At 44.0% G+C, this 17,061-nt stretch overlaps 1 protein-coding gene across 4 annotated transcripts in view; it reads left to right on the top strand.

The window, feature by feature from the left end:
• LOC141140658 (sodium/calcium exchanger 1) overlaps positions 1–17,061 on the top strand; it is a 495,383-nt gene that overhangs the window by 443,979 nt on the left and 34,343 nt on the right. For all 4 annotated transcript variants that reach the window (XM_073628057.1, XM_073628056.1, XM_073628054.1 and 1 more), the window contains one exon: positions 1,149–1,248. In XM_073628057.1, coding sequence (XP_073484158.1) covers positions 1,149–1,248 — 100 coding nt within the window. The remainder of the gene's footprint in view (positions 1–1,148; positions 1,249–17,061) is intronic.

Genomic DNA, 17,061 nt, shown 5'->3' with positions numbered 1-17,061 from the left:
ATAACATTTTCTTTCAGTACTTTCACCAGTCAGTGTCCCTGATCACCGCCACACCAGGTATATAATGATGCTGTACTGCTCTGGTGATAGTATGAAAAAAAAAAATTAAACATTTTTTCTTTTTAATTTGTTCATTTTGTAAAAAAACTATGACAAGAAATTGCAGCTTCAAAAAACCTGCCATGCCTATTACTAAATACCTTGGACCGTCTACTTTCCAAAAAGGGGTAATTTGGGGGGTATTTCTACTGTCCTTGGATTTTAGGGCCTCAAGCAATGAGATAGTCCGTCCGTACAATTTTCAGATACATACCATAGTTTGTGGACTCTATAAATTTCCTATAGACCAAATAATATACATTTATTTGGGTTATTTTCCACCAAAGAAATGTAGCAGAATACATTTTGGGCTAAATTTATGAAGAACAATTATTTATTTGCAAAATTTTATAACAGGAACAAAGAAAAACACTTTTTTTTTTCAAAATGTCCTTTTTTTTGTTTATTTAGCAACAAATAAAAAAAACTCAGTGGTGATTAAATGCAAGCAAACTCCATTTGTGTGAACAAAATGAAAAAAAAACTTAGTTTTGGGTAGAGTGTTGCATGATCGCGCAATTGTCATTCAAAATGTGACAGCACTGAAAGCTAAAAATTGGCCTGGGCAGGAAGGGGGTAAAAGTGCAGGGTATTGAGGTGGTTAAAAGTTGTTGATCCATCTTCTGTTTTAAATCAGAATATAATATACATTTTCATATTTTTTGGATATGTAGTAAATGGAATGGGATATTGAATGATTACTATGCAGGGTGACTGGACAATAGATTAATTAGTATGGTTAATTTCATAGGAATTCTCTTTTTTTCTGTTTAAGTACATATCTCTCATGATAACTGTATCACTTACTTTGCAGTAACCTTGGTTTATTATCCTGTCTTCAGAATAATAACAGGTAGAGTTATTGAAATAACAGAATGGTAATAGAGCATACTAGCATAGTAAAAATACCTTTTAAAGATCTGTTCTGCAATGGTCCCTAAGGTATAACAGCTGCACCTGCCAAATGGTCACAATTTCCTCTGTAGTTTTGGTATGAAATTTAAGTGAACGATTCTGATGAGTCCCTTGCTTCTCTTCTTCCTCTGCAGAGCACTGTGGACAAACTTATTAAAAAGACAAATCTCGCTCTTGTGGTTGGAACAAACAGCTGGAGAGAGCAATTCATTGAAGCAATCACAGTTAGCGCTGGTAAGTTTGTATGTTTTGCATACGGTCTTCTGTTTTATAAAATCATTCCTGAGCCTTATAACTAGTTATATGAAGACAGAGAGTAACCAATCTTTATAATCTTCTCAAACATGCAAATGCAGAACATTAGCAAAATCATTACAGGGCCCTCAGGCTTTCATACTTAAAAAATTCCTTTACTGAGACCTGGATTTTTGTAAAGCACTAGACACATGGCATACTAATTTGTTTGTATGGTTCCTGTTATGTCCTTGTGCTAATGGCAATTTGCTAAGACCCAGTTTGTTGTGCTAATGGCATTTTGGCAAAGTCCAGGCCCTACAGGTATACACAAGGACTTGAGATGTCTCCATGGGACATTGGGGTATCAAGTCTCAGTAGGGCCTGAGCTGTGTCATGGAATATTTATAATTACAAACCTCACCATTGCTTCTTTCCAATATTGACATTAAACATGAACCATACTGACATTTGCCTCACTTAAAAAAAGCAACTTGATTTTATTCCTGAGAACATTAAAATAAAACTTTGAAAATGTCTTGATTCACGTTGTACAGTTTGTTCCCCTTTACACTTTGTTATGTAGAAGATTTATGGAATAAGACTTGAGCTATTATTCACGGCACAGATTTGTGACTGTAAATCCGTCATCACTTATGATCGAGTCCTTGGCATGGCAGCTGAAACTTTTTGGTCCTTTCATTATTGGAGTTTACTAGACTTTCCAACAATATACTGTTTCACTACTGAGGGGGCTTCAAAGGCATAAGACCAGTAAAAACACATATGTCAGCATTAAAAAGATTTTTTTTAAAAACCAACACCTCTCCAGAAGCCTGGCCTTTAGTTAAAGTATAGTGGGGGTCATAAAACAGGAACTGAAATTATATGAGATCCATTGGTGTTTTCAGGTATATCTGAAATAGAAAACACAAGTAAATGCTCCATGTTTAGATGACATAAAATCCAGAGACATCAGGCAGAGTCCAAAGGGTTGTAAAGGCAGAAGTTTTTTTTAATCTTAATGCATTCTATGCATTAAGATAAAAAGTCTTCTGTGTGCAGCAGCCCTCCTCAGCCCCCCTAACACTTACCTGAGGTCGCACTCTGTCCAGTGATGTCCACGAGTGTCTCAGCCGTCCGAGATTCTCCTTCCAGATTTGACTGAGACACAGCAACCGCAACATTGGCTCCCCCTGCTGTCAATCAAATCCAGCTTGCCAATCAGGGGGGAGAGGGGGCGGGTCCGGGTCGAGGCTCCGTGTCTGATTGGACATGGGGCTTGCTATGGGGGGGCACCTGAGCAGAGCTCCCTGTGACTCGGCTTGGGTGCCCCCATAGCAAGCCGCTTGTTGTGGGGGCACTGAACAGGAAAGGGGCCAGAATCACAGAAGACGGACCCAAGAAGAGGGCCTGTGCAGCACAGAGCAGCTAAATATACCATGTTTGTTATTTTTATAGAAAAAAAAACGAATCACTGCAAGTTGATTTATTAAAAGCAAATAGCCTGTTCACTTTGCAAGAGAAGTTGCACATTGCAAAGGAAATTTTACCCAGAGCTTAGTGAATGTGATGAAGTTTTACTTGGGCACAGAATGCCCAATCATGTGCAAGGAAAAGTAAACAGCTTTTTTGCTTGCACATTGAAATAAATATGGTGTGGTTTTGGATTTGCCATATTTGTTATAAATATGTACTATCTTGTCTATTCCTATAGTTCGCTAGTTTATCAAAGCTCTGATAAGGTAAAGGTTTTATGTACACTGCAGCTGCTAAACTCACGTTTAGGAGCAGCTGGGCATTTTTTTCAGCAGCCCCTGAACTCTCCTTAATGTTATCTTAAGTGTACATGTACACTCAGTTGTTTATAGCAGGTTAGAGGTTGGGATTACAGGCGTTTTTTTGGCGTATGGGAGGTTTTTTGAAAGCAGATAAATCCCGTTCAGGACTGTAGTTTACCAGCATTTCATATGTCAAATGCTTGTAACCATGTGTATACGTTAAGATACAGCTTTGAGCTGCACTTTCAGCCCACTGATTTGAATGGAAGTTGCATCTAAGTTGGATCATGATGATTCGACTTGTGGTGCGACTTTAGCTCTGAGGACCTTGAAGGGGAACCCCACTCCAAATGGATAAAAAAACAGCGTGGCCCCCCCCCCCAAAAAAAACACACCACAGCCATTCGGTCTGGTAAGGATTTTAAGGGGGAACCCCACGGCAAAAAAAAAAAAAATGGCGTGGGGTCCCCCCAAAAACCATACCAGACCCTTTATCCAAGCATGCAGCCCGGCAGGTTAGGAAAGGGTGTGATGAGCGAGCGCCCCCCTCCTGGACAATACCAGGCCACAGACCTTCAACATGGGGGGTGTAGATGGTTTGGGAAGGGGGGACTCTGCGCCCCCCTAACCCAAAGCACCTTGTCTCCATTTTGATGGGGACCAGGGCCTCTTCCCCACAACCCCAGGGTTGTGGGGATCTGCGGGCAGGGTGCTTATCGGAATCTGGAAGTCCCCTTTAAGAAAGGGGGCCCCCAGATCCCGCCCCCATGTGAATGAGTATGAGGTACATTGTTCCCCTACCCATTCACCCCGAAAAAAGGCAGTGTAGTGTATATAAACACAAGAGACAGTATTGACAAAGTCTTTTATTAAAAATCTTCCTCTGGTCTTCTCCATCCGGTGTTCTTTCTCCGGAGTTCTCCTTCCGGTGTTCTCCCTCCGGTCTTCTCCGCTGCTGCTGTATTCTCCGCCGCTGCTGTCTTCTTTGCCACCGACCCAGTCCTCCCCGCTGCTGTCTCCGGTTCTTATATAGCCATGGGGCGTGGCCATCAGGTAAAGTCATCATGAGACCATGCCCTTGTGACAGCACATCACAAGGGGCGGGGTCTCACGGTGACGTCACCGGATGGCCAAGCCCGTGACTATATAAGAACTAGCAGAGAGTGGAGCTGGCACAAAGATGGGAGACATCGTCAGAGAAGAAACGGATCGGCGGCAGAGAAGACAGCAATGGCAGAGAATACTGGAGGAAGAAGACCAGAGGAAGAAGACTGGAGGGAGAACACTGGAGGAAGAACACTGGAGAAAGAACACCGGAGGGAGAAATCTAGTGGGAGAATAACGGAGGAAGATTTTTAATAAAAGTCTTGTCAAAACCGTCTCTTGTTTTTATTTACACTTACTGCATTTTTTTTGGGTGAATAGGTAGGGGTACAATGTACCCTATACTCATTCACATGGGGGGGCTGGGATCTGGGGCCCCCCTTTCTTAAAGGGGGCTTCCAAACTCTGATAACCCCACCGCCCGCAGACCTTCACAACCACCGAACAGGGTTGTGGGGAAGAGCTCGTCCCCCCTTTTTTGACCTGCCGGGCTGCATGTTCGAATAAGGGTCTGGTATGGATTTAGAGGGGACCCTAAATTGCTTTTTGTTTGTTTTTGGTGTGGGTGGGGTTTCCCCTCAAAAACCATACCAGACCGAAGAGTCTGGCATGGTCTGGGGGGGAGGGCACGTCATTTCCTTTTTCTATTTTGGCATGGGGTTCCCCTTCAAGATCCTCATGATGATCCGACTTGGATGTGCCTTCTATTCAAATCACTGGGGAGAGAACCTCTGGGGGAATCTAGGATGGAAAAGGACCTGCGAGTTCTAGTAGATGATAGGCTCAGCAATGGCATGCAATGCCAAGCTGCTGCTAACAAAACAGGAAACAGAAATAAAACAAAACAGCAAACATAATATTGGCATGCATTAAAAGGGGGATCAACTCCAGAGATAAAACCATAATTCTCCCGCTCTACAAGACTCTGGTCTGGCCGCACCTAGAGTATGCTGTCCAGTTCTGGGCACCAGTCCTTAGGAAGGATGTACTGGAAATGGAGCGAGTACAAAGAAGGGCAACAAAGCTAATAAAGGGTCTGGAGGATATTAGTTATGAGAAAAGGTTGCGGGCACTGAACTTATTCTCTCTGGAGAAGAGACGATTGAGAGGGGATATGATTTCAATTTACAAATACCGTACTGTGACCCCACAATAGGGATAACATTTTTTCGTGAAAGGGAGTTTACCAAGACACGTGGCCACTCATTAAAATTAGAAGAAAAGAGGTTTAACCTTAAACTACGTAGAGGGTTCTTTACTGTAAGAGTGGCAAGGATGTGGAATTCTCTTCCACAGGCGGTGGTATCAGCGGGGGGCATCGATAGTTTTAAAAAACTATTAGATAAGCACCTGAATGACCACAACATACAGGGATATACAATGTAATACTGACATATAATCACACACATAGGTTGGACTTGATTGACTTGTGTCTTTTTTCAACCTCACCTACTATGTAACTATGTAAGTCGGACCAATAGACGGCTCTCGTACAGAACCATTGATTTTGAATAGAGGCAGAGAGACACTGCTAAAAGCTAAACCGGCTAAACGCACATTAATGCCACTGTAAAAAGCTACTAAAACCCCGTTTTTACAGCCGCTTTTTCCTAGCGTTGGTAGTGGCTTTGCAGCTCATTTTTTCTAACGTCCTGTGTACATGAGGGCTAATGGTGGTGATATAATGACTTATAACAGAATGAGCTATATAAATAAACGCAATGCTTAAATAAGCAAAGATCTCATTTATTTACAAAGTAAGTAGAAATACTAACATAAAACACTAAAAGAATACTACAGAGCAAATAAAACAAAAAGAACACAGATGATACTTTACGCATGGTCGTCCTCAATATTCAGTGTCTCTTGGCTGGGATCAATCGGAAAAGAGGAAGCCTCATTGTTTACCCTCACTTTTTAAAGCGCACTCAGACACACCCCACACAAACACCCTCTGTCCGCCCGTATAGTCCTCTGTCCAATGAGATGCCATAAGAGGCTGTTCTTCCTAATTCACCTTCACAGTCTCCATGTACACAACTGAGCAGTTCCTGCCTTACTGGTGTTTATGCTTGGTTGATAGAAGTCTTACCAACCATTATCATTAAAAAAGAAAATGACAAAAGCCATAAGATAAATATGTCATTTTTCTCACCTCTTTCTAAAAGTGCTAATTATCTGGTAGCCTTACATCTCCTTGCTTCAATACATTGAGGCACTGGCAAAGAAAAAGTGTGCAGATTTTTGTTATTTTTTTTTTTAACTACCTTGATCTTCATACTTGGTCCAGCTTTGTGATTCAGAACATACAGAGGTCAGTGATGCAATACCAATTGTAACCAGCAGGTGGCAGTGCAGGGGTTCCCTTAATTACATTAATGTTCTATACTCATTAAATAGATCTTCCCAATTTTTTTTTATTTTTTGTTTAACCAAAACAAAGATTTACAAAGAAGTAAATATGACTACATAGCTGATGCAATGCAATAGATAATTGTAGGCACATTTGTGCGCATTCCTTTAGCTCCCCTCCATATACTAAATGCAGTGTTATAGAGGAAAAACAATGTAAAGTGTTTGTATTCACATAAGAAAATAAGAAGTTTTCTAGGTTGTGTCCTGTCCTTGGGTAGCATTGAATGTAACAAGAAAAGACAAGGAAGGAAAAAAGCATCTATTATGACCAATTATATTGACATATTTGCTGTAAACTCTAAAAAAATGGTATATTGCATAATAGTGTGCCTGAATAGATTCTATAAACTGCTTTAACGCAAGATACTTTTTGGCCAATTAGGTACTAATATTATGCAGTGCTTGTAGCTGTTTTCTGTCCATCATCAAAGCTGAACTCCACACACAAAAACTTTCAAATAAAGGCTAAGTCCACCTTTAAGACCATGTAACATGTAATATGGAGCCAAACAAACTGCCACCCCCAAAGAGCCCATACCAACCCCCAGCATGTGGGGGTTCCTCATCCTCGCAGCAGCTGTCAGATTTGAAATCAGTGTGACTGCACCCGCACAGCCACATCATTCATTCACAGAGATCCATGAATGAACTGCAAGTCCCATCTGCCACCATGGCAAAAGGTGCACTTACCCCTTAACTATATTCCCCAACACCCAAAGCATATAAATCTATTTCATGTGCACCAAATGTCCTCACAGATCTAGTCATTACCTTGTAAATGTAGCAGTGATATCATCACTGTGCTACACATAGCCTGTGAAGAGAGTAGAGCTGTGGGGGGGGGACTCCATAGACCCCACCCACTACTAGCTGCCTGCTGAGAAATACAAGAGGGGGCAGAAACAAGACCAGTTACCCTGCACAAGGAGAGAGAGCAGCATTGACCATTTTCTATTACAAGAAGCTCCTGCACAGGGGCAAAGTGCAGGACTTGTTTCCAGCTGGATTACTGCACACATCTGGAAGAAATACACAAAGGACACCAAGATTCAAGAAACATACACATTTCTCTTGTATTTTTTGTATATTAGTCTGGCATTCAGTTTAAAGGAATCCTGCATTAAAGTGCTAAGGAATCTAAGCATAAAGGTAAAAAAAACTTCTGTGTGCAGCTCCTCCCCAACTCCCTTACCACCACACTTTTACCTACCTGAGCCCGATCTTGATCCAACGATGTGCATGAAAGCAGCTGCTCTCCCGGCTCTCTCCCTACTCATTGGCTCAGAGGCAGCGACAGGAGCCATTGTTTTCTGCTGCTGTCAATCATAGCCAGTGAGGAGAGAGAGCGGGGCGGGGGTGGGTGGGGGGGTGGGCATAGGGCTGAGGGAATCTGCGTTTCTCTTTAATATTTTTTCTGCAGAATTGTTCCAGGTCAGCAACTTAAGATAAGAAGTTCAGAATCACAGCCATGCACCTAGCATATTAGGGAGGTCCACAATGACCAAAATACAGAGGCTGGCATTGCGGACATGTGTTGGAATGCTCTACAAACTGACTATCTCTGGTATTGATAGTTTTTTAATAACTGACCAGAAATAAGCACGTGACAAGTAAAGTCTGAGGGAAGTAAGAGTTCCTGATCTGCATACTTGTTCCAGGTCAGTAACAGAAATGATTGATGAATTGAAACCATTCAGTCAGCATTACAGCCAAGCAACTACTAGAACTTTCACAAGCAAAGGTCAGCAGTGGCAATGTTAAAGAAATAGTCCACCCCCCAGCAAGGAATTTGCACTCATCATCACTGCACCCCCCCCCCCCCTCCAAGACACCCCCCACCCCACACACACACAAAAACACACACACACACACACAAACACACACACACTCTGTTGGAACCTTCATTCTTTTGTAGGACTTATGGGTATGGAGTGCTAAGCAAGGTATGCTTACTAATTGACACTCTCCTCAATGCCTTCCCACTGTGGGCGTCTATCCTGGTACGATCCAGTGTCAGAGCTTGTTAGGGCCTGACGACTGGCCAGTCAGACCTTAACCCTGTAATGTTGGGGGGGTAATTGATATCCATCCAGGTGAACATCAACTCTGGAGCTTACTAAGGGTAGACTCTTGTGGTAAGGAAGCAGCATAGGGAGCATGGATTGGTAGGTATCTCTTGCAGGGGAGATGGGCTATCACCAGACACTGTCACTTTGCTCCAAATGGCTGTCAGCTGGGAAATGCCTGGGAAGCAACATCATCTATAGCCATGGAGCTTCCATTGTCGGCTGCCTCCTCCCCCATCTCCACAGCGAAGCCGCCTCTAACAGCTCAGCGTGGGACCGGACCAGAGCGGCTTCAAAAAAAGGTATGTATAGCGATTTCTTCTTTACAGGGCTAGATAGGTCAGTCTTAGATTGTGGATGCCAGTAGATTTACAGATTTAAGTGTTATGCCGCGTACACACGAGCGGACTTTCTATCCTACTTGGTCCGGCACACTTTCCGACGGACTTTGTCCGCCAGGTGCGCCGGACTTTAAAACGGACGGACTTGCCCACACACGCCGGGACTTTCCGGCGGGCTAAGTCCGCCCGTCTTTCCGACGGACTTTCGCCGGAGTTCCGGCGGACTTTCAGAATGAACGGACTTGCCCACACACGGACAAGTCCGTTCATTTTGAACGTGACTCAGGTGCGACGGGACTAGAAAAGGATGTCAATCTTGCCGCTTTTATCGGCGAGATTGACACCTTGCTAGCCCCGTCGCGGGGCATACCAGGCCCTTAGGTCTGGTATGGATTATAAAGGGGAACCCCGCTACGCCGAAAAAACGGCGTGGGGTCCCCCTAAAATCCATACCAGACCCCGATCCGAGCACGCAGCCTGGCCGGTCAGGAAAGGGGGTGGGGACGAGCGAGCGCCCCCCCCCCCCTCCTGAACCGTACCAGGCCGCATGCCCTCAACATGGGGGGTGGGTGCTTTGGGGGAGGGGGGCGCCCTGCGCCCCCCCCCCCAAAGCACCTTGTCCCCATGTTGATGAGGACAAGGGCCTCTTCCCGACAACCCTGGCCGTTGGTTGTCGGGGTCTGCGGGCGGGGGCTTATCGGAATCTGGGAGCCCCCTTTAATAAGGGGGCCCCCAGATCCCGGCCCCCCACCCTATGTAAATGAGTATGGGGTACATGGTACCCCTACCCATTTACCTAGGAAAAAAGTGTAAGTAATAAAACACACTACACAGGTTTTTAAAATATTTTATTAAACAGCTCCGGGGGGGGGATCTTCCTCCGGCTTCGGGGGTCTTCTTCCGGCTTCGGGGGTCCCTCCGCTTCATCTTCTCCCGGCGTCCGGTTGGTTCTTCTCCGCTCTCCGGCCTCTTCTCCCGGTGTCGCAGGTCTTCGGCCGGCCCCTCCGCTCTCTTCATGTAGCTCTATTGCGAGCGGAGGTCCGGACTTCTGGGCTTCTGGGCTTCTGGGCTTCTTGGCTTCTTGGCTTCTCTTCTCTTCCCCCAGATGTTGACACGACGCTCTCTCCGGCTGGACTGGTCTCTGAGGGCTGCGTTGTGACTTATATAGGCGGAGACCCCGCCCCCATATGATGTCACAGTCCTTGGGCATGCTGGGACTGTGACGTTTTAGGGGGCGTGGTCGACCACGCCCCCTAAAACGTCACAGTCCCAGCATGCCCAGGGACTGTGACATCATATGGGGGCGGGGTCTCCGCCTATATAAGTCACAACGCAGCCCTCAGAGACCAGTCCAGCCGGAGAGAGCGTCGTGTCAACATCTGGGGGAAGAGAAGAGAAGCCAAGAAGCCAAGAAGCCCAGAAGCCCAGAAGCCCAGAAGTCCGGACCTCCGCTCGCAATAGAGCTACATGAAGAGAGCGGAGGGGCCGGCCGAAGACCTGCGACACCGGGAGAAGAGGCCGGAGAGCGGAGAAGAACCAACCGGACGCCGGGAGAAGATGAAGCGGAGGGACCCCCGAAGCCGGAAGAAGACCCCCGAAGCCGGAGGAAGATCCCCCCCCGGAGCTGTTTAATAAAATATTTTAAAAACCTGTGTAGTGTGTTTTATTACTTACACTTTTTTCCTAGGTAAATGGGTAGGGGTACCATGTACCCCATACTCATTTACATAGGGTGGGGGGCCGGGATCTGGGGGCCCCCTTATTAAAGGGGGCTCCCAGATTCCGATAAGCCCCCGCCCGCAGACCCCGACAACCAACGGCCAGGGTTGTCGGGAAGAGGCCCTTGTCCTCATCAACATGGGGACAAGGTGCTTTGGGGGGGGGGGCGCAGGGCGCCCCCCTCCCCCAAAGCACCCACCCCCCATGTTGAGGGCATGCGGCCTGGTACGGTTCAGGAGGGGGGGGGCGCTCGCTCGTCCCCACCCCCTTTCCTGACCGGCCAGGCTGCGTGCTCGGATCGGGGTCTGGTATGGATTTTAGGGGGACCCCACGCCGTTTTTTCGGCGTAGCGGGGTTCCCCTTTATAATCCATACCAGACCTAAGGGCCTGGTATGCCCCGCGCTCGCCGCAATAGGAAGATTTGTTTTTCCTATTGCAGCGAGCGCGAGATGCAATACCATCCCCTCGTGTCGTATTTGGTCTGTCGGACCAGCCTACACACGAGCGGGCTTTCCGTCGGACCAGCACACACACGAGCGGACTTTCCGCCCGAAACTGAGTCCGACGGAAAGATTTCAAACATGTTTAAAATCTAGGTCCTGCGGGCTTTTGGGAAGAAGTCCGCCGGAAAAGTCCGCCGCCGCCCACACACGGGCGGATTGTCCGGCACACTCTGGTCCGCCGGACCAAGTATGCCGGAAAGTCCGACCGTGTGTACGCGGCATAAGTGTTTAGGTAGTGGATGTGTATGGATTATTATCACTTGGTATAGCCTGGCAAGCTGTGGTACATAAGAGTAAATAAACGACCACGCGGTTATGTTTTTTTCCCTTATTTCTGTCAAACTTGTTTTTCCAACTATAGCACTTGTTTTCAGGATGAAATTCTATGCACAGGAGGCTGTACACCAAAGGAAATCTTTTTCTTTTGCATCTGTGGCCCGCATATTGTGCCAAGAACAATGTCATGTCAAAAACGACCTTCAAACCTTTAAGGGTTTGTTTATCATGTTATATTAAAGCTGCTCCTTCAGTGACCCAAGCTTGTTTAGGATGCAGCAAGTGAACCACATTTGTATAATGCATGTGTAAATAGCAATATAGAGCGTGCAGAGCAAATTCTGTTACATGACAGAATTAAACTCTGGTTGGTAATACACCATTTGATGTTTACAAGTGAAATGCGTCACGGCTGAAAGCAGGGGGACAGTCAAATGGATTTTCCAGCATGTTAGTGTGCACTACTGATGTTCCATCATTAGCTTTTCTAGAAAAGACTGTGCATTCTCTAACCCTGACTTGGAAGTGATAGTAAGGGCAGGTTCATCTCACAGCCTGCTTGTTTGTAGCTGACCTTCTACTTGCACTGTCACATTCTCTACTATATGTTTGAGATACCAGAAGATGGGCTAATAGTGAAAGGTGCCACATCCAGTATGCAGAATGTAAATGAAAAATATAATGAACTTTTCAGGTATCCAGGCAAGATTTCTAATGACAATCTTTAAAAATAATATACAATTTTATTATTATCATATTAAAATACATTTAAAACAACAAATAGCTCTCTCTAGTTAAATGTACTCCTTGTAGGTATCACCATCCAGCACCCCTTTGCTATAATTACATTCCTATATTTTTTTATTCCCAGTCAAGTGACTATTCATAACAGTTGTGACTTGGCTTATGTGGCTAATTTCTCAGCGCACTTCTTGGACATAAACGCAGCTTCTTTCATTTCTTCAACACCGCTTCAACTTTTTGAATTTATTTTAAAGCTAATACTCCTGAAGAAGTGGTGTTTGTTTCTGAGAAAAACGCATTGAGAAAGATCGCCATTCGAATGCCTCAGTCGCCAAGTCATAAACGTTATGGATAGTCACTTTAATGGGAATTCAAAAATATAGGAATGCAATTAGAGCTAATTAAGGTTAATTACACAATTAAGGTTGGAGTAGATTTTACCTGAGAGCTACAACATTTTATTTTTTTGTTTTAAATGTATTTTAACATGATAATAATAAAATAGTTTTGACTTTTTCTTTTTTTAAACAATGTCGCTAGAAATCTTTCCTGGGTCCATTATATTTTTCATTCACATTCTGCATTATTCTGTGTTTGTTTTCTGATATTTTCAATGTGATTTTCCATATTTTTGTACAAATAAAGTGTGCCTATGACACATGTAATATGGAAAAGTTGTTTAAAAATTCTATATTTGAGATAAATCATCTTACCATCCAACACAAGCCACATACGTTTGTTGTAAATCACAGTGGTTGATTGAAAGCATGCTTAGATGGCACTGCCTACATCAGGACAGGGAGCACCAGGAGTCTTCTAACTTTAACAAAGACATTTAGAAAACATTGAGGTTCTCCCTGCTGGGAATTTCTTGTTGACAAAAGGGGTTTCCTGTCTTTTCAGACATGGCAGGGATTAAATGAGAGCTCTATTACCCTGTTTCCCCGAAAATAAGACCTAGCGTGATTGTCAGTGATGGCTGCAATATAAGTCCTACCCCCCAAATAAGCCCCACCCTGTTTCCCCGAAAATAAGCCCTACCCTGAAAATAAGACCTACAAGGACTTTAACTACAGCTTATTTGGAGGGTAGGGCTTATATTGCAGCCATCACCGACAATCACGCTAGGTCTTATTTTCAGGGAAACAGGGTAGGACATCCATCATGTCTCTCACTAAGAAGTCACTTGGTGAAAACTTTTTAGGCTGGGTTCACACATGTGCGGTGCGAATTGAAGCTCCGTTTTCACAGCTAATTGACAAAGTAGTTCAGCGTATCACGTCAGTTTTTGATCAGGATCAGGTCAGGATTGCATCAGTATCAGGTCAGGTTTACATCAGGATCAGGTTAGGATTTTATCCTGTTCACAACGGAATGCATCTACGAATCAGATGCGTTCCCATAGAAGATAATGTGCTTGCAATTCACACCTCAATGCCCAGAAAAACGCAAACGTTTTTTGGGCAATGCGGAGTGTGAATGCAACGCACATATGTGAACCAGCCTCATTCAAATGAACGTATTTTAAAATGTCATAAAGATTTGATGCGGTGTATCCAATTCGCTTAGGTGTGAACCCAGCCTTACTGATGGGCTTGAGGCAAATTCCTTTTCTGCCTCATTATTATAACAATATTGTAAGTCTTTCAAGATATTTCTAGAGTCTTATTTCTCAAGCAATAGAGTGTCATTGGATCACAAAGCCTACCAAGGGTGTAACTATAGTCATAGCAGCACATATGGATGCTTTAGAGCCCCAGGGACATGTCTGCAGACTTTTTGGCAGATTGATACAGCTGGCCGAACCGGGTTAGTTCTGGTTGACCTTTGGTGTGGTTTTGCACAGCAGTAACTTGCCTGCAGATTGTAGAGTTGTATGACTACAACTTGTAATGCCCCGTACACACGGTCGGATTTTCCGATGGAAAATGTCCGATCGGAGCGTGTTGTCGGAAATTCCGACCGTGTGTGGGCTCCATCGGACATTTTCCATCGGATTTTCCGACACACAAAGTTTGAGAGCAGGCTATAAAATTTTCCGACAACAAAATCCGTTGTCGGAAATTCCGATCATGTGTACACAAATTCGACGGACAAAGTGCCACGCATGCTCAGAATAAATAAAGAGATGAAAGCTATTGGCCACTGCCCCGTTTATAGTCCCGATGTACGTGTTTTACGTCACCGTGTTTAGAACGATCGGATATTCCGACAACTTTGTGTGACCGTGTGTATGCAAGACAAGTTTGAGCCAACATCTGTCGGAAAAAATCCTAGGATTTTGTTGTCGGAATGTCCGAACAAAGTCCGACCATGTGTACGGGGCATTAGTGTTCATTTACAATGACCCCAGTATCTAGGAGTGTAAATTGGACCCCCTAGGGGTATATTATAGGCTACCGACCCCTGATTTCAAGTTTTTTAGGGGGAGTAAATAGGGGCAGGTTTGGACTGGCCATAGAGCACACCTGGCAGAGCTGCCCAGTCTGTGGCCTGTTAATGACTGAGCTGCACAGCGGTTGGTAAGTGGCGACCACGGTACAGAAAGGGCTAACACAGACCACGGTCGCCGCTCACCTCCCTTTATGCAGCCATGCCCATGTCTCCTCTACTGGCTCTCTCGCCCCACCAATGATGTCATCCTATCAGCAGAGCAGGAAATGGGGGATCTGAATTATGCATAGAGAGCAGGGCAGGGGGCAAGAGGATAGGATTTGACACCTTTCGGGCGCATGCCCGCGTGTCCCAGGAACTCGATGTTCTCCGGCAGCCTGCAATTGCGGTGTGAAGAGGTAGAACGGGGAGATGCCTATGTAAACAAGGCATTTCCCCGTTCTGCCTTGTGTCATGACAGAGATCCACTGCTCCCTGTGATAGGTAGCCCCTCCCCCCACATTTAGAATCACTCCCTAGGACACACTTAACCCCTTCATCGCCACCTAGTGGTTAACCCCCTTCCCTGCTAGTGTCATTTGTACAGTAATCAGTGCATTTTTATAGCACTGATCGCTGTATAAATGACAATGGTCCCAAAATAGTGTCAAAAGTGTCCGATGTGTCCGCTATAATGTCTCAGTCATGATAAAAATCGCAGATCACCGCCATTACTAATAAAAAAAAATTCATAATAAAAATGCCATAAACTATCCCCTATTTTGGGGAAACCAATCAATATACGCTTATTGCAATTTTTTTACCAAAAAATATGTAGAAGAATACATATCGGCCTAAACTGAGGAAAAAAATAGTTTTTTTATATATTTTTGGGGGATATTTATTATAGCAAAAAGTAAAAAAATATTGCTTGTTTTTCAAAATTGACGCTTTTTGTTTGTTTATAGCGCAAAAAATAAAAACAGCAGAGGTGATCAAATACCACCAAAAGAAAACTCTATTTGTGGGAAAAAAATTGCGTCAATTTTGTTTGGGTACAACGTTGTACGACCGCGCAATTGTCAGTTAAAGCGACGCAGTGCCAAATCCAAAAAGTGCTCTGGTCAGGAAGGGGGTAAAATCCTCTGGGGCTAAAGTGGTTAAAAAACTATAAACAAGTAGATAATTGCTGTAAGATGATCACAATCCCGACTGGTATCTTCTTGTTGGTCTTTACAACATTTTAGTCATTTAAGAATAACTGCACTTTGACTGACTTAAATATGAATCTGAACTTGAGACTGCTCTTCTGAAGGACAACAACTGATGCTGCTATTAGTATCAGATGTTCTGTTTTGTCTCCTGTGGATTCTTTCAATTAAAGATTTGAATTACATTACAGTCATCAAAGGCAAATGCCACAGAGCCCTGTCCGTGTGCATTTGGAGATGGCACATTACAGTCAGTGTCAGTAAGTCTGCAGAGACTGTTCGAGGTCACTTGGACTGAGCTCCAAGCAATTTTTCATTTTATGTTACTTCTTTTTGTGATTAACTTAATTGTGACTCTCAGTGCAGATGTTGCCAGCTGCCTCTCAATCCTGCTTATGACAGCTTATCCCAAAAGCCCGTATACATCCTCCCGTTCAATCCAACACAAGCCAAATTAATCATTCCCTAAAGGGATTGCTTTTGGAGAGATTTATGCTTCAGTGCTATATTTTATGATGTAGCAACAGGAAATTTTGCTCGAATTGCAGTGATTTCATGGGCTGCCACACTGACATTACTTATAATGGTTTGTAATATAAACATATAAAGGTTTCATGTAATGAGTGGTCAAAGGAGGCTTTTTGTCTGACAGCAGAAATTATGTCAGAATTATACAAATATTTCCCCATTTCTAGGAATATTAAATCTTATTTTTTAAGGGAAAGTCCAGGAATTAGACACTTTCATATAGGCCTTTGAAAATTCATTCACTGTAGTAGATCTTACAGGGAGAGACGATTTAAGGGAAAAATAAAGCTTAATCCACATTTTTTTATATGCTTTAAAAGTAATGTTTGCAGATATATTGCAAATGATTTATTTCCTCATCTGAGTGTTTCCTGATTAAAGGAGGCAGTTAAGCCTCTTTTTACCTGAGATGGCAGATTACAGCAAATACATAACAAGTATTGCTCTCATGTGCACTGAATGTAAAAACAATGCTATATATATTTCCACCTGCAGAGTAGGGGAATGTTTTTGAAAAATCTTTTTTATTGAGTTTTCAGTTTCATTCAAAACAAAACTAGCCCACGTAGGGGCAAAACATTATTTGCCCACGCAGGGGCAAGTCTCATGTCACAGCAACATGTCTTAACATTGATACTATATACAACTTACCACAAACAACTAAAACTACTACCCCAGGGTGGGGAGAGGCTCCAGGCCAGGGGGATCTGTGCTCAAACTGGTGTTAGCAGGATACTTAAATGAAAGCATA

This window comes from Aquarana catesbeiana, linkage group LG04 (assembly GCF_042186555.1).
Source record: "Aquarana catesbeiana isolate 2022-GZ linkage group LG04, ASM4218655v1, whole genome shotgun sequence".
Classification (NCBI taxonomy): domain Eukaryota; kingdom Metazoa; phylum Chordata; class Amphibia; order Anura; family Ranidae; genus Aquarana; species Aquarana catesbeiana.
Note: the sequence above shows the minus strand (reverse complement) of the source record. Positions and strands in the feature narration are given on the sequence as shown.